The following is a 24,744-nucleotide window of genomic DNA, read 5'->3' on the forward strand; positions in this document are numbered from 1 at the left end:
AATGCGACATAGTATGCCTAATCTCATTGTGTAGTCATAAAGGCTTTATATTCTATTCTAACGCCTGGCTTAGGTGAACTCACGTCAGTCAAAAATATTTTTTGCCCCCCCCCCAGCACAAATGTCAAACTCCGCCCACGCTTGTCATGTCATCTAACTTTTTATTAGCAGAAAAATATTTTTTTACTCAGGCACCTAAACACATCTCCAAAAAATATTGAAACTGAGCTACAGTTTTAGAAATAGTAAAGTGAAATAATGGTACAAATGGATTAGAGGTTTTAATTAAAAAGATCATTAAATACATTCATAGTTCTATGATGAGTTTCAAATCAATGGAAGGCATCAATAAAGGTCACGTCTTTGCCGGGTGGACGTCTGGTTAAAGTCTGGCTCAGATGTGCAGGCTTCAGATTAGCCTTGAGGTCATCCAGCAGCTCAGATCTTCTCTCCTTGTTGTACTTCACAGTTAAGTGTGACGTCAGGTAATGAACTTAAATCGGTCCATGCTACCGTTTTCACATCACAAGAGGGACAACGAGCCGGTGCGTCCGACCTACAGTGCAGCAGACTCCCCCATCGTTCATTCTTATCCGAAATCCGGGTCGCGGAATTCCCCGGAGCCGGGCGAGGGTACACCCTGGACGAGCCGCCATTGAAGGGCCACACACACAGACACACACAGACACACACACACACACATTTAGCGTAGCCCAAGCTGCATAATCAGAGTACTTTAATAATCCGCATGTCTCTGGGGGTGGGACGAAGCCGGAGAACCCAGACGCGGGGAGAACGTACGTGTTCCGCGCTGAAATGACTCTGAGTACCTTTTTGCTGTGAGGCAACAGCGCTAACCACTGTGCCACCCGCTCTGCCCGCTTCCCTATCACAAAGGGAAAAACATTCACATGGCAGCTGAAATAACACTGACATTTGGAATTAGATTTAGGTGTGGAAAAATGATGATAAATAAATCGTTTCAAACAATAGTTACGACTGCCATAGAACTACAGCTGTGACTTATTGTGCAGTGAAAGATCAACTAATTACGACACATAGTTTTGAGACGCTTTACAAAAAACAAGCTCATGATTAGCTGCCGGAGAATTAAAGTCACAACGAAACACCAGAAGCAGTTCAAGAATGTTCAGCTGCACCGGAGAGAGGGACGTTTGACTGTCTCCATCCAGCCTCTGCCCTGCGGACGGTCTCGTCGTGCCACTGAACGGCTGCTCGGAGCCGAGGCCGTCAGCTGCAGGACTGCTTCCGGCTGTCCTGGTGGAGCAGCCCCGCAGCCAGCGAGCGAGCCATGCGCCTCGAGGTGAGCTTCATGTGCCGGGCCGCTCGGATGGCTCTGTCCAAAGAGCTGTCCGCAAACCGCCGATTATCAGCGGACGCAGAACGTCTGGACCGCCTCCTCGTCTCTTCGCGACCTCTGACCCCAGTGCCGTCGCTAGGAGACACGTAGGGGGGGAATGAGTACAACCTGCAGGCAAAAAGAAATTGACATGACAGCTGAGGCGTAACAAAGTAAAAGAAAATGATTCTATTTTAACAACGTTGGCAGAAAGAGTCTTCCTTTGTGACTGTGTGTGTGCGTGTGGTCAGCGGCTCCGTTACATACAAGAGTGGAGGCACACACACTGGCGTGCACCGCAGCAGAACAGGAGGCGCTCCACTCGCAAAGCGTCTGCTCCTCCGCTGGGAGTCTGAATCAGAAAGCATGAACGCTTTAAACATTCATCCGCTGCCGATGGAGCGGACTCGTACCGAACAACAACACCAGCAGCATCGCAGCGGCAAAGAGGTTCAAAGTCGAGACGCGACCCCAAAAATCAAAAGGTTCATCTTTTCAGAGGCGGACGGAAGGAAAGCCACACCTTTTCTCGGAGAATCGATGGTAGAGGAGGAGCCTCCTCACCTTTAGCTCGCCACCGAGGACGTGACAAACGATGAGGACACACACCGTCAGGTTCATCTGCTGCCTCACAGAGCTGCTCAGCATTCTGTCCTGCAACACACACACGCACACACACACACACACACACACACGCACACACACACACACACACACACCCACCCACACACACACGCACACACACACACGCACACACACACACGCACGCACGCACGCACACACACACACACGCACACACACACACACACACACGCACGCACGCACACACACGCACACACACACACGCACACACGCACACACACGCACGCACGCACGCACACACACACACACGCACGCACGCACACACACGCACACGCACACACACACGCACACACGCACGCACGCACACACACACGCACGCACACACACACACACGCACGCACGCACACACACGCACACACGCACACACACACGCACACACACACACGCACACACACACACACACACACACGCACACACGCACGCACACACACACACACACACGCACGCACACACACCCACACACACACGCACGCACACACACACCCACACACACGCACGCACGCACACACGCACACACGCACACACGCACGCACGCACACACGCACACACACATGCACGCACACACACACGCACGCACACACGCACACACACACACGCACACACACGCACACACGCACACACACACACACACACACACACACACACACACACACACACACACACACGAGGTGGATGTGATTGGATAGTGCTGCAGTGTGTTTGCAGGGGTAACAAGAGAAACCAGAAAAGCGTTCAGAGAGCACAGACCTCCCCCAAGCAGCTCATTCCCCTCCTAACTGGGTCTCCACCGTCCACATGGTGATCTGGATCAGCACCAGAAGGTTCTAGATTGTTCTTGATATCTTTATACACCAACCATGAAAAGTAAACGTGAATCTGAGTTGATGTGTGTTTTAAACTGATTATTGAATCCATAAATGGAGTTTTAATGTTAAAATTAAATATATTTTGCATGATAGTGCATATTACCATCCTTTATGACTGTGATTTTTGGTGAATTGAATTTAATGCATATTTTACAAAATATTACATATTTTTTAAAGCCTCCATTATAAGTAAATGGGGAAATCCCAATTTTTTGTATCGCGCCAGCATCCACAATCCGGCTCCGATCCAGATGAGATTCGGTGGTGAGCTCGAGGCCCCCACCCTACATGACTGTGTCAAATTCTATAAACACCGGTCATCAATCAACCGAGGTATCGAGCAGCACATTTTGAAGCTCCGTTGACTGCAATGTTAGAGATCATTTCAAAGTGATCCAGATCCAGGATCTGTTCTAACTAAACATGCATCCATCGACTTCCTTCGTTTTGTGGGATCGACCGATTCCTCCAAAAGAAACCGATCTGAACTAACTCTGCAAAGGTCTAAGTCAGCCACTGTCTCCTTCCGCTCTGACGTGAGACCCGCCTACTTGCCGAGCCGATGGCTCCGCCCCCTGTTGTGTTGAAAGCTTTGATTAGCTTGGCTGGACATGTAGATGAGAAAAGACTTCACCTGTCTGGTGAAAGAGCAGAAATGCTTTGTTCGTCAAAAAAACGGCAACATGTCTGTGAGAGTAATCACCTGTGGCATGTTAATTCTTGTTATTACTTATTAAAACTTATTAAGACGTTACACATGCTGCACTATTTGTTGTACACCGTTTGACTTTTAGGAGTTATTTTTAGATTGACCATTTTACGTTGAAATAGTCCCAAACCTGCTGCCTTTGGCCATTTTGTCTTTTTGCACCACAAGAAAGAAAAGCGAAAACTCAGGACACCTCACTGGAGGCTCAGGTTGTTTTGTTAGTTTATCCTCTAGTCTAGTCGGTCGTTATTTTATTGACAACCTCACACCTTGTTTTTCCTTTTATCTGTAAAATAAATACTGCTGTGCACTTTATTTTTGGCGAGAGGCTCTAAACAGGTCGGCAGGGTAACCTGTTGTTTCTTTTTGGAACATTGAAGGTGTTGCTGTCAGTTATTTAAGGAATCGGCATCGGCCAAAATCAGAATCGGCAGGTCAGGACTTTTTACAGATCGGTGCAGCCCTACTCCCAACATTACCGGAACATTTCACCAAGATCCGTCTGTAGCATTTTGAGATGTGTTGCTAACAGTCAAACAAACAAACGGTGATTACAGAAGCCCCGCCTCGGTAATGAGCGATCTGAACATGAAACGATCCACAGTACGGCGCCGGATGTCCTTACTGCCGTGCGCTCTCCTGTGCACGGTGTGTGTGTGCGTGTCTGACGCCGCGGTGGACGTCTGAGGACATCGGGACACCGGAGGCTGGGGTACAAAGGTCTCTGGGCTGGGCACTGAAAATAAAACCAGACATTTGATCAGTAATACGTCACACACGGATCTTTAGATCAATGTCCTAAATGTAATGCTTTACAATTCGATGGTGAATGTCTGTTAATGATCACTTTATTGATCACTGAAGGAAATGATCCCCACACACACACACACACACACACACACACACACGCTCCTCGTAAAATACGAACTCTACATTCAAACGATGATTTTAGGGTTCAGGAGTAAATTCAGGTGAGTTTACAGATGAGAGGTTTTGGGGAGGGCGGTCTCTCGTCAGCGGCTCGTCTCATTGGTTCCTCCTCAACTCCTCTTCCTCTGCTGACGTCTCTCAGTCTCTGCCCAGACCTGAGCAATGGCAGAAGACTGAATGACCTCAAGCTAATCTTAAAACACAGCTAAATAGCTAGCTCTGCGCTGGAGCTTCTCTCTGCTCGGTGTCGCTGTAGATTAAAGAACCAACCCGATGTGAGCTGCAGAGGTTCTGCTGCGCGGATGGTTCTTCTGAGCTGAGCTCACAGACGTCTGAGGTGTTGCCTTTCCCAGACAATGTTCGAGTCTCGTCTTCAGTTTGGTCACTTCGTCCTGCAGCGTCTGGATCGCGTTGCTTACAAAACACACAAAAATTCTAAATCATGTGAAACAATCCAGTTCCAAGTTTACTAAATACATGCGTGTCAAAGGTCAAACAGTCCAGTTAACGTGACTGAGCACTCACCAAACACACACCAAACATCAAACTTCATTTGCATGACAGCTCACAAAATAAAAAAAATGAACACTGCCCCTGATCTGAAATAACCATTTTAGATCTAAACATATGTCAGGATATTAAAAGTAAAGCAATTCAAAGAACACAACAGAGTATAAAATAATCCTGGTAATGAAATGGACGAGAAATGCATTATAGAATGTATAAATAAATAAAGTAACGCTATCAAGCAAATAAATGAGATTGAATTAAAAACGAAAGTCTAAAAAGGAAGGTCATGAGTTTGCATTTAAATATCAACACTCATTGACGGAGACGATAATAATAAAAGGTCGAGTTTTTGTTTTTAACTGTAGGAATAAAGAAGACACCTACCAGAAGAGAGCTCTATAATATTAATCGGATAAAACATAATAAATATACATGATTAAGACCACGAGGAGCTTTATTTACCAATACAGGAATCATGAAATCAAATTCTGCAAATTGCTCTTTTCCTGATCTTAGTCAACACATGAGCAACAGAGTTTTGACCTGGCGGGAGCCGAGTGATATTCGCCTTAGATATTAGATATTAGACATTCGCCTGATATTCGCCTTAGATATTAGATATTAGATATTCGCCTGATATTCGCCATAGAAATTAGATATTAGATATTCGCCTGATATTCGCCTTAGATATTAGATATTAGATATTCGCCTGATATTCGCCTTAGATATTAGATATTAGATATTCGCCTGATATTCGCCTTAGATATTAGATATTAGATATTCGCCTGATATTCGCCTTAGATATTAGATATTAGATATTCGCCTGATATTCGCCTTAGATATTAGATATTAGATATTCGCCTGATATTCGCCTTAGATATTAGATATTCGATATTCGCCTGATATTCGCCTTAGATATTAGATATTAGATATTCGACTGATATTCGCCTTAGATATTAGATATTCGCCTGATATTCGCCTTAGATATTAGATATTCGCCTGATATTCGCCTTAGATATTAGATATTAGATATTCGCCTGATATTCGCCTGATATTCGCCTTAGGCAGACCAGAGAGCAGAGTCAGAGAAGTCATTGCAACCGGTGATAAAAGCATGCATCGCATTGGTTTGAGAGAGAGAACCGTCCTTCTGTTTGTTCCCAAATTGAGGTCTGAGTAAAAGGCGAGTGCCACGATTTTCATGTGTGGAATTACTCGTTTAAGAAATAATGTAAAGCTGTGGAAGTTAATGCCACGACTCCTGACATAGTTTCAGAGTGTCGGCATGCATGGGTTAAAAAAAGTATAGGACCTAAAATCAAACCCTGAGGAACACCATAAACTAAAAACACATTTATACCACATTAAAATGTAGCAGACAGTGACACACATGCACCCACACTTTGGAAAGAGACATGCAACAGCATACCATAAAGGAAATAATTCCACCTGGTAAGCAGCTTCATTCAATAGGAGCTGACTCTGCAATAAAATACATCACAAACAAATAATAATAATAATAATAGTAAAATAATGACGCCAGAACCGTTGGGGTTGGTTCCATGACGTGAATATTTATAGTTCCCCACTGCTGCAGACTTACTTGCGATAGGCCACCCGACTGGAGCGCAGTGCTCGGAGAGGATCTCCATGGAGATGACGGGGTGAGTCAAGAAAGGAGCTCACGCTCGAGCTGTGGGAGGAGCCTAAAGATTCTGCGCAGTCGTCAGTCTGTCCGCCTGCAGACAATGTTTCAGCTGCAGGAAGGAGAAGAAGACAAGATCAGAACCCCATAATAAAAGCAGTGGTTGCGTAGCATCTCTTTTAAGTTGACTTGTGTATGTCGTAAAGAAGCTGGAGACTCACGGCCGTTACTCTTCATCGTCTCGCTGAGGCCGCCGCCAGCCCTGCTTCGTTCTGTCTGCCAGGCCCGGTGCTGAGAACAGGAGGAGGAGCCGCTCCTCTCCATCGCTCTGGTTCTCTTTGACCCGCTGGAACCCACGTCGTCCTTTACAGCTGTGTGCCTGCGTGACGAAGACGAGACCGGGGCTGCCTGAGGCTTCCCTGGGTTCTTCTTCTGGGGCACCAAAACACTGAAAGAACCACAGAGATTTACAAACATGCAAAGACAGACCAGAAATTGAGCGTGCACGTGTGCGTGTGCGCATGACTGCGGTGGGAAAGCTGGTGCAGTGAAGTGATGAGGGCTTCACCTCTCTGACGCCATCTGGTGGAGACGGCTGCCCTCTGATCCCACAAAGCCGCTGTCCATCTCCGGAGAGACGATCCCCTCCTGGACAACGCAGCACAACAGATCATCATTCATCTATGCATAATCTATATGCAATGTTTGTGGGGCCAGACGACATCACAGCGTCACATTTAGAAAGGCTTTTACTAACGAATATATTATAACTGAATTCAGGGTTTGGTTTACAGCGGCGTAAAAAGAGAGGCTAACTCACTCCTGAGCCTCTCGACGTGGAACCGATAAGTAAAGAAACAGACCTGAGAAAGCCCTCGGCCGCTCCCCGGCGGGCGTGTGGCCTCCCCCAGACTGCTCAGGCTGCTGCTCTGGGATGGTTTCACCTCGAACGTCCTCCGGTTGTTTTTAGGATCGCCAGGGAGAGACTGGCTGGAAGAGAAGCGTGAAGCAGGACCGGACCCAAGGAGACGCTGGTTTCTACAGCGAAGCGGAGGCGAGAACTCATGATCTGACTTCCTGTTAACAGAGAAATACCGAGTGTGTGAATTAGAGATTTGCTCGCTTTTGTGTGAAGTTGTTGTAGAGATTTAATGCGGTGGACAAACGGTGCATAATTGAATTTCTGCTGATTGTTGCGACGCCCACTCACTGATCTGTTAGTGCGGCCAGGTCTTCATCGCCTCCGTGTTCTCCATTCATGGGTGTCAGGTGGAGCGAGCGCTCCATTTCATCCTTTTCTTCCCCGGCTGAGCTCACCTCTACTGCTGCTGCCTCTCCTGGATCAGCCAACGAAGGCACAGTTGAGTTCTACAAGGAGATTAATTTGGAAGGATTATGTAGAATCTGAGGTAGATCTTTTATTTTTATTTTTATATTAAGTTATATTTTGATGTTCTGCTTCGCTACTCTTTTCTCTGCAGCGGACTCTGTGGAGAGTCGATGTTAGCAACAATTCTTAAATGAATAATAAAATGAAATGCTATTTCAGTTGTTTGATGCTACCTGTGGGGGAGTCGGTGTTTCCCCCCCCTCAGAGGGGGCAGACAGGGGAGCCTCACATGTGGCCTGCTCCTTCAGGTCTTCCATATGAAGTCCGAACTGAAAGATCAGCGCCTCCAGCTCCCTGATACAAACGCAAACGTGATTAACACAACAGAACCAGCCGGGCGCGCGCCAGTACAGAACATGAAATGATCAAAACACGACCTTGGGTGTCCTCCTCACCTTTCAGGGTCAAAGCGGTTCGTGCCGGCCTCTCTCTGCTGCCGGAGTTTTTGCTCATCCCTCGCTAACAGGTAGCCATTTTCCAACGAGTCAAGTTCCTCAGCAAGCTGCGAGACACCCTGAAGACGTGTGTTGGTTCTTATGAGGAGGACATTAACACGATTTTAAGGTCCACAAACACAATCAGCTCTTACCTTCACCTGCTGGACCGGCCTCAGAGCCTCGTTCTGCAGGAGATCCTCAAAGGTTTGCAGCTGAGTGAAGGAAACCGAGGCGGTTACACCTCGCTGCTCTCCCGACACTCATCATTGCAGTAAGTCTTCCGTCCCTGCTGGTAGATTTAAAAGACGCCATTTCACCTGCTGGAGGAAGTGGTCGGCCTGGTCGTAGAGGATCCTGTCCGGCTGTAGAACCGCCCGAGGATCCGGAGCGGCTGCGGCTGAGCTTTCTCTTCCTTTGACAGACAGAACAGCTACGTGATAAAACATTCGTGATTTGTGAAAGCCAGGCGGCCTGATTGCGTTTCTACTTTGATGAGTATTCCAGGAATGTGATCGGAGCATTCATTCATTGATTTTTATCACACGTGACGCATGAAAGAGGGAATGAACCGGCTGGACGCACCCTGATGAGCGCCGTGTGTGTTGCTCTCCGCTCTCTGAGCCTGGGGAAAATCCAGCATCATGAAACGTGAGGCCTCAGAGTTCAGTCTCTGCTGCGTCATGTGACCGGGCGTCGGAGGATCAGAGTACAGGTTCACCTGGGGACAGGTGCACAAATCAAAAGAGTGTGAACAAATACATCTCTAACACATCGTGTTCAAATTTAAGTCCCATGATACGTTACCTTTGGTACTGATAGATAAAGTAACATTACATTTCGATGTAAAGTCACTCTGTGGCAGAGGGATGGGGGGGGGGGGGGCTGGAGGGTCAATATTACAATAAAGGAGAAAAGGAGAGGTGGGGAGCCGAGGTGTTGATTTAGGAGATCCGACAGAAATGGACTGATCATTTTTAAAAGTCTAAATAAAATATTTATTGATCCACACCTTTATGTTTTAAACTTCCCCCTTTATGTTTGCTAATATCTGAAGAAATATTCAATAGCTGCTCGTTGATTTTATTTTGGCCTCTGCTGTAGAGCTGTAAAGTTTTACTCAACGCCACGTCACCGCTGGAGTCATTCAGGCATTTTTTGAAGTAACACATGTCATCTGTGTTTAGAAAGGTAGTGGAAACTAAATCTCCATCGCTTTTGCCCTTGTGGAGGCGTTTCTGAGAGCCCAGGTAAAGCTGTCCACCCCTCAAGCACCCGGTTCAGCACCGCTCCTTATCATTGCGACACATTAGCCTCCGGTTTTTAGATGAATCACCTTGGCTTCCAGACGCAAACGATCAATGGTGTTCTCTGCATCAGCGTACTTGGTCAGCAACGTGTTGTAGTCCTCCTGCAGCCAGAGGGGGGAGACAGGGGGGTGGGGGGGGGGGAGAGCTGTCTCGTTTAAGTCTGTCAAAGGTAAAGACAACAGAGTAAATATATTTGTAACACACTTATATTTAAGTTTAGATTTGTACCACTAATAATTAGACTTGTGTTGGGAACCGGTTAAACAGGGGGGCCCACTATAGGGTGTAAATGCTATTTCATTGTGTGTGTGTGTGTGTGTGGGTTGTTTACAGGGACCACTGTAGGGTGTAAATGCTATTTCATTGTGTGTGTGTGTGTGTGTGTGTGTGTGTGCCGTGTTTGCATGCACAATGACAAAGAATTAAGATTTAAGTTCCACAAATGGTTAAGAACAAGCAAGCAAACAAACAAGGACTGATTCCTCTCGGGCGTTTACCTGCAGCTGTTCGAGCAGCGTGATGGCGTACTGGCGGCGCCGGAACTCCCGGGGCACAGCGCGGTCGCTGGAACTGGATCGAGGTCTGTTAGAGTCGGATGTGGCGGGGGGGGGGTCTCGGACATTCAGCAGGACTTCCTTCACAATGTCAGCGGGGGATGTGAACACTAAGCGGGGCTCCGGAGACAGGAAGTGCCGTTTGGAAGGGCCTCTGCTCTGCGGCGGCTCGTAGCCACCTTTGGGGAAACGAACCCTGGGCTCCACCTTGGAGAAGTCCGGTGTGGCGTATCTCAGAGGTCTCTTTCTGCAAACACAAACACATTCATAGCTCGTGCTTTTGTTGTGAATGAACTAAGATCAAGGTAGAAATCCAGGATGGATGGAAGAACAGAGAGACAGGGACTCACCTTGACTCGTCCACTGGCGCCGCCTCGCTGCTGCCCCCAGTGGCCCTCTGCTCTCTGTCGGGTTTTGGGGCGGCGCTGAGGGAAGAAGAGGAAGGTGTAGATGCAGGCGTGTGCAGCCTGGTCGTCCTCTGTTTATGATGCTTGACCCCTATGACCTCTTCAGAAAACACGGGACAACGAGGGCTCGATTGGAGGCTAGCGTTGCTCTTGTGTGACCCTGAAAGACTTTCCACCAAACTCAACTCCGGCAAAGTTTCAGCTTCAAGTCCCGGAGCGGCGGCTGCTCCCTCGCCTGCAGAGAGGAGAAGGCGTGTGGGAGAGCCGGATGCTGGGCAGCGATGGCTGCACGCAGCCAAAGGCTCCACGTCTAGCTCAGGCCGTCCTTCGGACACAGAGCCAGCTTCGAGTCCATCCTCCTCTTCCTCTATGTCCAAACACCGCTCCCTCTCAGGGAGGCAGCCCGCGCCTCGCTCGCCCTTCCTCTGCTTTACTTCCTCTTCCTCTTCCAGTTTCCGAGCTTTTAAGCTGCTTTTTACGTTTCCACCTGCCAAATAGAAGCAAAGGAGAAATGAGAGACCGGAGACACATCGGGCTTGGTCAGCAGCTCAGAACTCTGGGTCAGAACCGGTCAAATCAGGCGCGCCGGCTCGTTCACCGCCTGCAATGTCTGCAGAATGACGTAAGTGCAGAAGGCAGCGCGGTGGAGCCTCACGGCAAGAAGGTCACAGGTTCGAATCCCACTTGTGGCCTTTCTGTGAGGAGTCTGCATGTTCTCCCCGTGTCTGCGTGGGTTCTCTCCGGGTTCTCCGGGTTCCTCCAGCCACCATAGACATGCAGCCTAGGCTGATTGGGGACACTAAGTTGTCCGTAGGTGTGTGTGTGTGTGTGTGTGTGTGTGTTGCCCTGTGATGAACTGGCGGCTTGTCCAGGGTGTGCCCCGCCTCTCGCCCGTTGACTGCTGGGATCGGCTCCAGCTTGACCCAGTAACAGACAAAGCGGTTCAGAGGATGAATGAATGAATGAATGCATGAATGAATGAATGAATGAATGCATGAATGCATGAATGAATGAATGAATGAATGAATGCATGAATGCATGTGCGGAGTTTGACTTTACTGCGGAGCTTTTCTGTGCTAACCTTTAATTCATGAGATCTCAACTAGTTTGGAAGTGGAAGCGTTCAAATGTGTGACATTAATAACAGATTCTGGGTCTGTTTCAAGCGGAGCTGGAGGGGAACCGGATCTCACTTTAACAACTTCCAAGCAGCTCTTTCATCTTTCTCTGCTACGTACAGCGTGTAGCGTCCAGGTTTACGTTTACCATCAGACATCCTATTTGATTCTGCGGTTCTGAATGTGGCTCCTTGTGAATTGAGAACTCTCTCATGACTAAACCAGGAGCTGCCTTGTTTGAGGGAGCATTCGGTCTAGCTTTGAGGAGCTGGGGTGTTGGCTTTAGGATTAATCTGGATTACATTCTGCATCGGAATCACCCCGTGCTTCCAACTCCACATTCTTCAGTCCTTCCGACAGTCCGGTGACGCTCCCGTCCATTTGGCTGATGAAGTCGTCGTCCTCATCCTCATCCTCAGAGGCCACAGAGCTGACGGGTGACCTGCGGCCCGGGGCCGGGGCCGGGGTCCAGAACAGAACCCCTGCTGTGGTTCTCTGTGGAGTCTCCATTGTGTCACCTCCTTCGAGTCTCAGCCCGGCACAGGAACCGTCTGCCTCTGTCTTTCATCAGGCGCTGCAGTGAGGCCGAAGTTCAGAGTCATGGCAGCGAGCCGCTCGTCGGCGAGTCGCCGGGCTCCAGGAAGACACGCAACTGCTGTAAAACACAAGAGTGGCAGCAGTTTAGCATCACGACAATCAATCAAAGGACTTAAGGTGTAAAAGTGAACAATCAGAGCACCTGGTGATACAAAGAAAACTGAAACCACGGATAAACTGGCCGGAACCTTTTAGTTTTAGCGGTTTTTAAATAGTTTCAGGCATTGCTTCACTTTCTTGTGAAACCTGTGTGCTCCTGATTCTACCTGAGGGATGTGGAGTTCTTGAAAATGATGCCGGCGCTCATCATTTTCCTCTCTAAGCGGCAGCGAGCCTCCGAGCTGGCCGGCACGGTAAAGTCACCAAACGGCACCTTTAAAGCGGACCGACGAAAACACTCAAGAAGGATCTTTAAGCTGATGTGGGCTGATTCACAGCAACGCAGTCAGGAACCAGGCAGGAACCAGGCAGGAACCGGGCAGGAACCAGGCAGGAACCAGGCAGGAACCAGGCAGGAACCAGGCAGGAACCAGGCAGGAACCAGTCAGGAACCAGGCAGGAACCAGTCAGGAACCAGTCAGGAACCAGGCAGGAACCAGGCAGGAACCAGGCAGGAACCAGTCAGGAACCATTCAGGAACCAGTCAGGAACCATTCAGGAACCGGGCAGGAACCAGGCAGGAACCAGGCAGGAACCAGTCAGGAACCATTCAGGAACCAGTCAGGAACCAGGCAGGAACCAGTCAGGAACCAGGCAGGAACCAGTCAGGAACCAGGCAGGAACCAGGCAGGAACCAGGCAGGAACCAGGCAGGAACCAGGCAGGAACCAGGCAGGAACCAGTCAGGAACCAGTCAGGAACCAGGCAGGAACCAGGCAGGAACCAGGCAGGAACCATTCAGGAACCAGGCAGGAACCAGTCAGGAACCAGTCAGGAACCAGGCAGGAACCAGGCAGGAACCAGGCAGGAACCAGGCAGGAACCAGTCAGGAACCAGGCAGGAACCAGGCAGGAACCAGTCAGGAACCATTCAGGAACCGGGCAGGAACCAGGCAGGAACCAGGCAGGAACCAGGCAGGAACCATTCAGGAACCAGGCAGGAACCAGGCAGGAACCAGTCAGGAACCAGGCAGGAACCAGTCAGGAACCAGGCAGGAACCAGGCAGGAACCAGTCAGGAACCAGGCAGGAACCAGTCAGGAACCAGTCAGGAACCATTCAGGAACCGGGCAGGAACCAGGCAGGAACCAGGCAGGAACCAGGCAGGAACCAGTCAGGAACCAGGCAGGAACCAGTCAGGAACCAGGCAGGAACCAGGCAGGAACCAGTCAGGAACCAGGCAGGAACCAGTCAGGAACCAGTCAGGAACCATTCAGGAACCGGGCAGGAACCAGGCAGGAACCAGGCAGGAACCAGGCAGGAACCAGTCAGGAACCATTCAGGAACCAGTCAGGAACCAGGCAGGAACCAGTCAGGAACCAGGCAGGAACCAGTCAGGAACCAGGCAGGAACCAGGCAGGAACCAGGCAGGAACCAGTCAGGAACCATTCAGGAACCAGTCAGGAACCAGGCAGGAACCAGGCAGGAACCAGGCAGGAACCAGTCAGGAACCAGTCAGGAACCAGGCAGGAACCAGGCAGGAACCAGGCAGGAACCAGTCAGGAACCAGTCAGGAACCAGGCAGGAACCAATCAGGAACCAGGCAGGAACCAGGCAGGAACCAGGCAGGAACCAGTCAGGAACCAGTCAGGAACCATTCAGGAACCAGTCAGGAACCAGGCAGGAACCAGGCAGGAACCAGGCAGGAACCAGTCAGGAACCAGGCAGGAACCAGGCAGGAACCAGTCAGGAACCAGGCAGGAACCAGTCAGGAACCAGTCAGGAACCATTCAGGAACCGGGCAGGAACCAGGCAGGAACCAGGCAGGAACCAGGCAGGAACCAGTCAGGAACCATTCAGGAACCAGGCAGGAACCAGGCAGGAACCAGTCAGGAACCAGGCAGGAACCAGTCAGGAACCAGGCAGGAACCAGGCAGGAACCAGGCAGGAACCAGTCAGGAACCAGGCAGGAACCAGTCAGGAACCAGGCAGGAACCAGGCAGGAACCAGTCAGGAACCAGGCAGGAACCAGTCAGGAACCATTCAGGAACCGGGCAGGAACCAGGCAGGAACCAGGCAGGAACCAGGCAGGAACCAGTCAGGAACCATTCAGGAACCAGTCAGGAACCAGGCAGGAACCAGTCAGGAACCAGGCAGGAACCAGTCAGGAACCAGGCAGGAACCAGGCAGGAACCAGGCAGGAACCAGTCAGGAACCATTCAGGAACCAGTCAGGAACCAGTCAGGAACCAGGCAGGAACCAGGCAGGAACCAGTCAGGAACCAGTCAGGAACCAGGCAGGAACCAGGCAGGAACCAGGCAGGAACCAGGCAGGAACCAGTCAGGAACCAGTCAGGAACCAATCAGGAACCAGGCAGGAACCAGGCAGGAACCAGGCAGGAACCAGTCAGGAACCAGTCAGGAACCAGTCAGGAACCATTCAGGAACCAGTCAGGAACCAGGCAGGAACCAGGCAGGAACCAGGCAGGAACCAGTCAGGAACCAGGCAGGAACCAGGCAGGAACCAGGCAGGAACCAGTCAGGAACCATTCAGGAACCAGGCAGGAACCAGGCAGGAACCAGTCAGGAACCATTCAGGAACCAGGCAGGAACCAGGCAGGAACCAGGCAGGAACCAGTCAGGAACCAGGCAGGAACCAGGCAGGAACCAGGCAGGAACCAGTCAGGAACCAGGCAGGAACCAGGCAGGAACCAGTCAGGAACCAGTCAGGAACCAATCAGGAACCAGGCAGGAACCTGGCAGGAACCAGGCAGGAACCAGTCAGGAACCAGTCAGGAACCATTCAGGAACCAGGCAGGAACCAGGCAGGAACCAGGCAGGAACCAGGCAGGAACCAGGCAGGAACCAGTCAGGAACCATTCAGGAACCAGTCAGGAACCAGGCAGGAACCAGTCAGGAACCAGGCAGGAACCAGGCAGGAACCAGGCAGCATCAGACTGCTTGAGAAACGACTCACCTGCTGCTCATGTTCGCTGTTCAGCCCGAATGGAAGCACAGACTCATCTCAGACAACAGATGGGGGGGGGGGGGGGGGGGGTAAGCTGCTTTAAAGTCCTGACAGACACTGGTCACCAGCGTACATCCAAAACCGCCAGGCTGAGAATCAGGTGAGCCGAGGCCCCGCCCTCCGTATACAGGTGGGGTGAAGCCAGGTGTAGCAAGAAGCGGAGCGAGGCGAGCGTCCCCAGAGCAGCAGACATGGACCTGCGCTTTCAGGACAGTGGACGGGACAGCAGGACGTCCTTCACACAGGAGAGGGGACTGAATAAGCGCTGCTGGAAGGACGTGGAGACGATTCCTCGCGGCGGCTGAATCTGGGAAACTGGGACTTCCTAAATATGCAATACATCTTTAAACTGAAGATTTACGTTTTGATTGCGGCCCTAATTTAAAAGTTAAACGTATGAATATTACATGAATGTTCTGAAAGTCGACCTGCGTTAATTAGAGGAGGCGATCCTTATTCTATTTTCCTCTGGATCGAGACGCCTGCCCGAGAACGTTTGGAACGAGATATTCAGGTTCTCGGTTCCGGATATTACGTGGAAACGTGTGAAGATTCTTTGCCTCTCAAGCCAATGAAAAGTCTGCATCAAATTCTCCCCGAGCGTATTGATCTGTTATAACACAAACACATCTGTGACTATTTAAGGGTACGATAAACGTTGCACATCCTTAATCCTCTGAACAGAAACTTCCTGATTTAAATAATCAATTTGATGATTTTAAACTATGTAACGCGGTCAACGGGCGAGAGGCGAGGCACACCCTGGACAAGCCGCCAGTTCACGCACACACACACACCTACAGACACTCTAGTTTGCATGCTTTTGGGGATGAACCTGGAGAGAACCCAGATAGAACCCACAGGCACGGGGAGAACATTGCATGGCTGCACCGAACTCCAGATAGGGTTTATTCAAAAGGTCACATGATGCCGGGAATATCTGGAAGCTCCACGAAGTTTAACAGAAAACTGTAGGAAGGACTTCCTCCACAACAACAACAACAACAACAACAACAACAGGAAACAGCAACACGGATCTGAGGAACACAGAATCTAAAGAGCTTCCGCGTCAGCCGGATGTCTCTGAGGACCTACCTCATGCACGTCTCGTTGATTCAGCAGCAGGACTGAGGACGACGGTCGGTTGCCATGAAAACAGCAACACAGGGACGCACCCCCCCCCCCCCCCCCCCCCGACCGAAGGTGGGGAGCAACAGTGCTAATGCTATTATTTTAAGATAGCAACAGAGTTCAACTTTCTGAAGTTTAGCGTCCTTACTGTCACTAAAACAAATAGTCCACACTGACGTACTTCGGATAAATACTTTTTAAATGGGATAGGATTAATACCTTAGTTCTCAAATAATTTAATTTCTCCCAAGAAAGCTGAGGATGATATTTACGAGGCTAATTATCCGCGCTGTGAAGTGATTTTCGAAGGATTGGAAGTTTAGGTCCTCAGTTTTACATTTCAGGTATTTTTCTAATTTTCTTATAACATAAATGTTCTTATAAACGTGTTTTTTTGTGTGTGACAGATTTTATGTATATAACACGGATAATTTCTACCCTCAAATTAAGCATCATCTTTTTAATTTGTGGAGATTTAATGGTGGCATTACCTGACAGAATAAACTTTGGGAATAGTGCGCTACCTCAAAAACTAAGTGGTGATTGGTTAGTGATCTATTTAGAGGCGGGACTTATTGTCGGGGAAATAATATAATGGGTGGATGCGCTTCTTAAAAAGACCACTAGAGGGCACAACCTCCTAATTTTTGTCATCTATTTTCACAATTTCTCAATCTCTTATTTTCTAAAGCGTTTGTACGTAAACGAGTTGCATTTATCAGCCATCAATAAGTTAGTGACATGCCAATTTATAACTATAAAGATAGAAACAGTACTGTATAGCAGAAGTGAACCTTGTTTTTTGAATAAAGACTAAAATAGAAATATGTTAAATGACTAAAGAGTTAATTAGCTGTATTCAAAATGATTTTGGCAATTTTGTTGTGATAATTTAATGAATGAATCAGTTTTGTTTGCGTCCTATAAAATTATACATTGAAATTTATTTCAAAGGGATTTTTTTAAAATCCTAAACACACAATAACCAATTCGCATACCTGACGGAACACCCCCACAGATTTAGTGACACCCACAGCCACAACACTAGAGGGAGCTCAAACAACAACCTGATTACCCCCTCCTATAGGACTAACATGGGTAAATCATATTTTTACAATACTGCCCCCTAAGGGTGGAACGGTTTGACTCCTGCCCTCAAAACATGCACCTCTTTGGCCTCCTTCAAAACAGCCCTAAAAATACACCTTTCAGGGGGGACAGAAACGGAGATAGTCATCACGACTCTCTCCGGATCAACCCCCCCCCCCCCCCCCCTTTTTTGTCCACCTACGTTGCACATATTAATTGCCCTAGTAATTTATTGTAATTTATGTAATTTATTGTCATTCATTGTCATTTTGCATCAGTGGTGTAATTTATTTTAAATTAATTGTTAGTTTGCATCGGCGGTGTAAAATCATTTTATTTTTATTTTTCTAGTGTTACGTTGCATCAGTTGAGTTATCGAATATTGGTTTTATTTTTATTTGTATTGTTAAATTTGTATTGTTAATTGTGGATGATTTATGTACGAAGGACTTTCAACGGAAACAAGACCGCAAGGGCTTTTTAGAAATGCTCCTCTTAGACAGGATGTTTGACTTTATTCGTACTGTAATACATGCTACTGTGTGACTGTACTTGTACTCTAACATTCTATCTAATAAATATACTGCATTCATCATCATCATCACAGGCCCACAGATTGTTCAACAACAAAAATAAAATAAAATAAAATAAAATAAAGGCATTTTATTCATCAGCTGCCTGCAAACACAGCAATCCCATTTGGGCTGAAAAGTGGCCCGTCCAGCACGCTGCCTCTCAGCGAGAGCGTGACGGACCAGACCCCCTCAGCTCCACAGAAACACTCAGCAACATAAGAGCTTTAGAAAATGGAACAATTCAGTCCAGTATTTTCCACTTATGACAGGAAAGCTGTGCTTCTGTTAAATTTGATAGCATGTGCTATATTCTGGGTAAGTGCCTTTGGTCGCTGCTTTTCTATTTCAGCTCCGGTGGCAGAGAAAGAACTGATGATTTTTATCTAATAAGAAAGACAAGCCTACATACGCAATAGCAGCCGCAGGCCAGCAAAGTAGAGGACTTACTCAATCTACATTTTCTACACGTGGGACCAAAAGTGTGCGGACACTTTATAAATATTTTTTGTGTTACTTCATCCCAGCTCGATTCTTTTGGGAGGACTTCCCACGAGAATTGGAACGTGGCTGCGTGGATTTTTGTACCACTCAGACCCCCATGTGGTGAAGTCTGGCACGCAATGTTCCAGCTCATCCTAAAGGCGTTGCATCGGGTTCCGGTCAGGGCTCTGTGATGATGTTCTTTCACACCAGAGAAAACCATTCATTAATGGACCAGGGATAGACGGATAGACCCAAACTAGATGCTCTCTTTCTCTTATTTACTGCAAATGATTGGAATTATGGGATGTAAACCACGATAGGCTCAGTAAAGGGCCCTCTCTCGTCTGCCACCTTCAACAATGTCATGCCTTCTCCTTCAAACTGAAGACAGACAGATTGGTCGTTTTGGAATAGTCATCTTTATTGAAAAATTAAACACAATTTCCATATAAATAGCATGTCATTGTACAAGACCCCTCGTTAAAATGTGTGCAGGACGCAGGCCAGAGGACAAATGGACAGACAGAGAAATGAAGCAAAAATGGAGACAGAGAGGAGGCACATTCAGCGAAACAAATAAACATGATCAGGTGCAGCCGGCCGCTTTACGAGTCCGACCTTTCACAAGCCTGAGCCGGCGTGTCTCATGTCAGAGCCGAGGCCGAGCAGCCCCCCTCCATCCCAGAGTCCGATTCATGTGACCGTCAGCGGCTTCCATCCCTCCCTCCTGGGGGCCCTTTTAGCAGCAGGTCAAAGAGGCGGTTGATCCAACCGTCGGGGGGGGGGGGGGGGGCGGTTGGATCATGAATGATCCAACCGCCCCCGCCCCCCCCCCCCCCGACCACCAGTGTTTAATTCCACACTTCAAAGAACATCCCATCCTTGGTTACTCTCGTTACGGCATTCACCTTTAAACTACACGCTCACCTGTTTTCAGCGACGCCTTACAAAGAGATGAAGCTGCACGCTAGGCGCCGCAGCTCCTCCTGCATGCAGAGGGCTTGAGACTGAGGCCACGTGCAGGGTACAGGTAGCCCCGAGCAACAGGCCGACAGATCGCTGCTCATTTCGGACTCATCCTCATTCCGAATAAAGGACGTCATTCGGTATTGGAGACGGAGCGTCCGCTCCCTGCTTGAGGTAAATTATATTTGAGCGAATCCAAAGGCTTTTTAAAGGCTTTTAATAGCATTCAGTGTCCTAGTAAAGGAAGTTTAACGTGCATGCTATTAGAGAGTCATTAAAAAGTGAATCTAAATCAAAATTGAAGGTACAGTAAGTGGTTTTCTCTATGGCGGATTTAACATTATCATCTCCTTCAAAGGGTTGGTCACCGCAATATTTCAGAACGGATATGCTCCGTCCTGCTCCTCCTCCTCCTCCTCCTCCTCCCTGTGAGCTACTTAAATGGGGAACTCAGACAACCGAAGCCATTATTTACGATGCTGGGATTCCTTCTGGTTTAGATTATTTAACGAAGAGTAACTCCCCTGAGTGGACGCACCCCGGCTCTCATCCGTCTGAATGAAGGAAGAAATTAATCTGCTTTCTCAACTAGTTCTCTCTCTCTCTCTCTCTCTCTCTCTCTCACACACACACACAGGCCCGCGAGGAGTGCACTCAAATGCACTTAAATATTGGTACATATAATTGGGACTTTTTACAACTGACCTCAGACCCAAACTGGTGAGTTTAACTCAGTAGCTTCTCATCATGACTGTTGGTTTATTAACCGCCCGTCTTCCAGTGCTGCAGCCGGAGCAGAGATTCTGAAACGCCTCGATCGTAGACAAATGCCCGTCTTTCCATATCAGCGCAGCCTGATTGCACGTTTGTCGACTGGACTACCAATTTAAAATCAACTGCACCTGCTAAAACAGCAAAAGCACTGCCATGAGCCTGGAGTAAGGTAAGATCATCATCACCTGAAGGACGACCCTGAAAGAATTAGCAGTAAAGAGGCTCTGATGAAGCTCAGTTAAATGACACAATGTCTTCCTGGCCTGCTGATGGACCAAAAATAAACCAAGAGAAGAGAGCACAGACCTCCCCCAAGCAGCTCGTTCCCCTCCTGACTGGATCTACACAGTCCACATGGTGATCTGGATCAGCACCAAAAGTTTCTAGACCCTGACCTCATTCTGGATCAGATCCAGAAGACATTTTGCATGATAGTGAATATCGGAGCCCTTTACGACGTGAGTGAATTGAAGGACTATTGTTAAGATGTGAATTTTTTTTAAAAAAAGCCTCCATTGTAATGGGATGAGACAAAGAACCATCTTCAGATTCTTTTCCCCATCAAGATTCATCCAGCAGTTTTTCTGTAATCCTGCTAACAGAGAGATAAACAGACGCCATCAAAAAAACAGGACCTCCTCGGACGAGGTCACAAATCTGTTGACCTCCTCCGATGTGGAATTGACTCAGCTATAAAACGATGCTCGTCAGAAATCACTATCTCTAATATTAAATGCACAGCAGGCCGAACTCCATTTCTCAATAATATCCGCAGGCCGGATCCAATCCAGATGAGATGGTGATGAGATCGAGACCCCCACCCCACATGAATGTGTCAAATTGCATAAACATCGGTCAATAATCAACCGAGATATTAAGGAACACAATTCAAAACTCCATTGACTGCAATGTTAAGGCAAATTTCAGTGATCCAGAATCTCTTCTGGATCATCACCATAATGTAATCATCTGTTCCTGGTAACATTCCCAACACTTCCTGAAGCTTTCATCCAGATCTGTCAGGAACATTTTTGCTAACAGAGAGAAAAACAGGCAGATAGATAAACGGCAGCGAAAGCATGGCCTCCTGCGGCGGGTGAGAAGTGATCTCTGGTCCGGGCGGCGTCACCGATGCATCAGTCTGCAGGCGACTCAGGGTGGGACTGTCTTCAGGCTTACCTGTGGCTTACCTGTGGCTCACCTGTGGCTCCGTCCTGCACTCAAATCTTCCCAAACGGCCAGTGTGCGTTTTTGATGTGTTCATGCAAGCACAGCCTTTCTATTGTTGGGTTGAAGTTTGACCATGCAGACGAAGTGGAGACCAAAGCGAGGTGGTGATACCTTCAGGGACTTCTGGGCATTATAGTTGAGAGAAAACCCAAACAGTGCATCCCTAACATTCCCTGTTTGTTCGAGGTTAAAGAGGACGCCATGAACGCGGGGCTCTGTCTGTCCATTGGTTGTCCTCACATCCTCCTGCATCTCATGCCCCCCCCTGTCGATGTGTCTTCATATCCAGGCTCCTTGTTGTGAGCATGTTTCTCTCTCCGTGTCCGCCCCCGTTAAGCACAATTAGATTAATTCCTCCAATCACTTCCCATTTCTACCTGCAGGCTAATGTGGCTCTCTGGTGTGACACACGGGGGCTGTTTGCTGTACCTCCACCCATCCAAGAGGCAGCAGATCATCCCCACGACAACAACCACATCCCTTAACACACACACACGCTCTCACTCTTCTTCCTTCTCTCTCGCCATCTCTACATCTACCTGATTTCTCAACTCCTAATTGCTTTTCTACAACTGGATAAAATGAACGGGGGAGGCATCGGCAGGCTGAGCGGGTCAACTTGAGCGGGTCAAGTCATTCAGCATTTAGTACAAACCACTTGGTGCCAGACCCGAGCAGAATGTCTGACAGCCACAGCCCTCTTTTAATTTGCACCATGATTTAACCATAGTTAGAGACGGGGGAGGGGGGGGGGGGGGGGGGGCAGCTTTCCTCTCACAGATTCGTATTGCCTCCATAACCGCAAGACACGCTAAACAGCATGATCAAATCAAGCAGGATATTTGTGGACAATTAGCCCGCTTAACAACACAGACAGATACGGATGCGTGAAAGCAAACAGGAAATGATGTGCAGCCATCAAACGATGATTATTCGTCTTTTGGCGTCTAATCAAACCGATGCGAGCATGAGCAGACAAACTGATGCAATAGGAATGATCCTCCTCTCTAAATGATATACCAAACATATCTTCATGATGCAACGGGAGATCTTTAAGTGTATAATAGAGTATATATATATATGTGCATCTGTATCTACATTTGTTCATTTTTACACACGTCTGCAAAGTGAAGTATGAAGCGCTCTTGTGTGCGAGTGCCTCTCCGGTGGAGGCCATAAATAAATGGCGTAAAGCGGCCGGGTGGTGTGGGAGTCCTACGAGAAGCGCCACTGCGTTTCAGAGGGCGGTAAATCCACTTTGGGCACTGAGCAGTGCGTACGGTCTCACAGTGGGGAGGTGACGCGTTGAGGGGAATCCTGAAGGACGTCCACAGCAGATTTAACACTCTGGGGTTTACGAGAAAGGCTAGAGTTTCCTTAAGTCGAATTAAAAGGGTCGTGCCATTTAAATCAAAAGACACCAACGTTTCTTCGTCCCTCTGCGCTGCCCTCTTCCTCATCCTCTCTCCGCACCTGCTCCGGCTATAGCGCCACGTTGAACTCGGTCACCAGGAAGTCCACGTAGTCCTTCTCTTTGGTCTTGAAGGCCTCGGCAATGAGGCGCGCGGCGTCCCTGTGCTCGCGGCCTCTCAGGGACACCCCGTTGACCTCCAGGATCACCTGACCCACCCTCAGCCGGCCGCAGTTATGAGCTGAACCGCCCCTCTGAGAGACAGAAGCAGACGCACAGAGGCGGGTTAACAGATGCATTAGGGAATTCACCACTTTACAAATATTACGAACTTCATCAAGTGGCCCAGGCAGTCTTTTACAAGACGTGCTATAGATTGTCTGTCCTCCCCGTAACTGTGGAAGCAATTAGAACTCCTTCATCTACATTTGTTTGCGTTCTGGCTTTATAGGCGTTCTCACACCTGTTTGGCTCATCTGGTCCCGAAAGGAAAATTAATTCCTGTTTTCCATCTTAAGTGGAAAACTAATTTTGGTCGTACCAGATGTTTTTTTTTGTATTCTGAATGTGGTGCCAGCAACGTATGGCAGACCCGTTTGGATCGCTCCACGGTTGAACTTGTTGAATGAAGCGCTTGTAGAGAGCAGCGAGCATTAGCATTGATAGTCTCATATAGCAGCTCTCTATTCAGCCTCTTGTTCAGCATCCTTTATGTTACATTATGTTTTTGTCCTTGTCTCTCTCTCTCTCTCTCTCAACCGAGCCGGTATAGACAGATGGCCGTCCACTATCAGCCTTAGGTTCTGTTCAAGGTTTCTGCCTGTTAAAGGGAAGTTTTTCCTTGCCTCTGTCGCCAAAGTGCTTGTTCTTGTGGCTCATGTTGGGTTCTGCTACACCTGTAAAGTGTCTTAGGATAACGTTCTCTCATGATCTGGTGCTATAGGAATGACATTGAATTGAATCTTCAACAGGGTGGATCATCAGCCGCCACCACCACAAACAGCTCAGATTGGATGGGGCTAGATTTGGCTGTTAAAAACCACAGCTGTATAAAGGACAGTATGATTCTCCGCTCTCTTTTCTCTCATGAAATAAAAAGCAGAGTGATTCTCATGTTCTCCTCCCACGACTCTCGCAGCGGACCTCATTATGAACAACTTGGACCGCTCGGAACACCGGCAGCACCTTCCGCACCAGGGCCGCCGCGTCACAGCTCTTATTCACCGAGCCGTCAACATTTACCCCGAGCATGTGGAGCAGTCGGCCGCCATGATGGGAAGATGGCACTGATAATGGGCTGTCGCTTCGGGAGAAGCGATGGGGACTGATACCGACAGGGAGGCCGCCAGATTGAGGACGCCACAGGTGAGGCGAGAGCCCTTGTGTAAAGCGAGAGAGGAAATACTAGAGGTTCGCTGTATTTTGTACTTCCACTGCTGCAGAGAAACAGTCTGTTACAGCGCACTGGCAGCGATGCCACGCCGTCACGT

At 48.5% G+C, this 24,744-nt stretch overlaps 2 protein-coding genes across 2 annotated transcripts in view; both read right to left on the reverse strand.

Annotated features, from left to right (window-relative positions):
• Positions 1-1,251: 1,251 nt before the first annotated feature.
• On the reverse strand, positions 1,252-12,385 carry akna (AT-hook transcription factor). Its single transcript, XM_068753103.1, has 19 exons — positions 12,192-12,385; positions 10,701-11,264; positions 10,294-10,597; positions 9,823-9,897; positions 9,039-9,207; positions 8,807-8,895; positions 8,642-8,701; positions 8,448-8,566; positions 8,226-8,346; positions 7,873-8,030; positions 7,526-7,700; positions 7,231-7,310; positions 6,884-7,110; positions 6,621-6,774; positions 4,778-4,921; positions 4,559-4,662; positions 4,203-4,313; positions 1,628-1,712; positions 1,252-1,489 (listed from the first exon to the last, which is right to left on the reverse strand). Exons 1-19 carry the CDS (start codon positions 12,383-12,385, stop codon positions 1,252-1,254), a joined length of 3,171 nt encoding a protein of 1,056 aa, XP_068609204.1.
• A 10,940-nt stretch (positions 12,386-23,325) lies between these two features.
• whrna (whirlin a) overlaps positions 23,326-24,744 on the reverse strand; it is a 92,682-nt gene continuing 91,263 nt past the window's right edge. Inside the window, exon 12 of the mRNA XM_068752980.1 lies at positions 23,326-23,508. Coding sequence (XP_068609081.1) covers positions 23,326-23,508 — 183 coding nt within the window. The remainder of the gene's footprint in view (positions 23,509-24,744) is intronic.

The sequence above is a fragment of the Brachionichthys hirsutus genome, chromosome 19 (genome assembly GCF_040956055.1).
Source record: "Brachionichthys hirsutus isolate HB-005 chromosome 19, CSIRO-AGI_Bhir_v1, whole genome shotgun sequence".
Taxonomy (NCBI): Eukaryota; Metazoa; Chordata; class Actinopteri; order Lophiiformes; family Brachionichthyidae; genus Brachionichthys; species Brachionichthys hirsutus.

Bases quoted from the DNA above. Each gene is read 5' to 3' on its own strand.
- akna (XM_068753103.1), bottom strand. From the start codon at position 12,385: ATGGAGACTCCACAGAGAACCACAGCAGGGGTTCTGTTCTGGACCCCG. The intron at 8,702-8,806 runs GTGAAATGGCGT...TCCTTCACTCAG, and splicing joins CCGACCACTTCCTCCAGCAG to CTGCAAACCTTTGAGGATCT. The intron at 6,775-6,883 runs GTGAGTCTCCAG...TCCTTCCTGCAG, and splicing joins GACGATGAAGAGTAACGGCC to CTGAAACATTGTCTGCAGGC.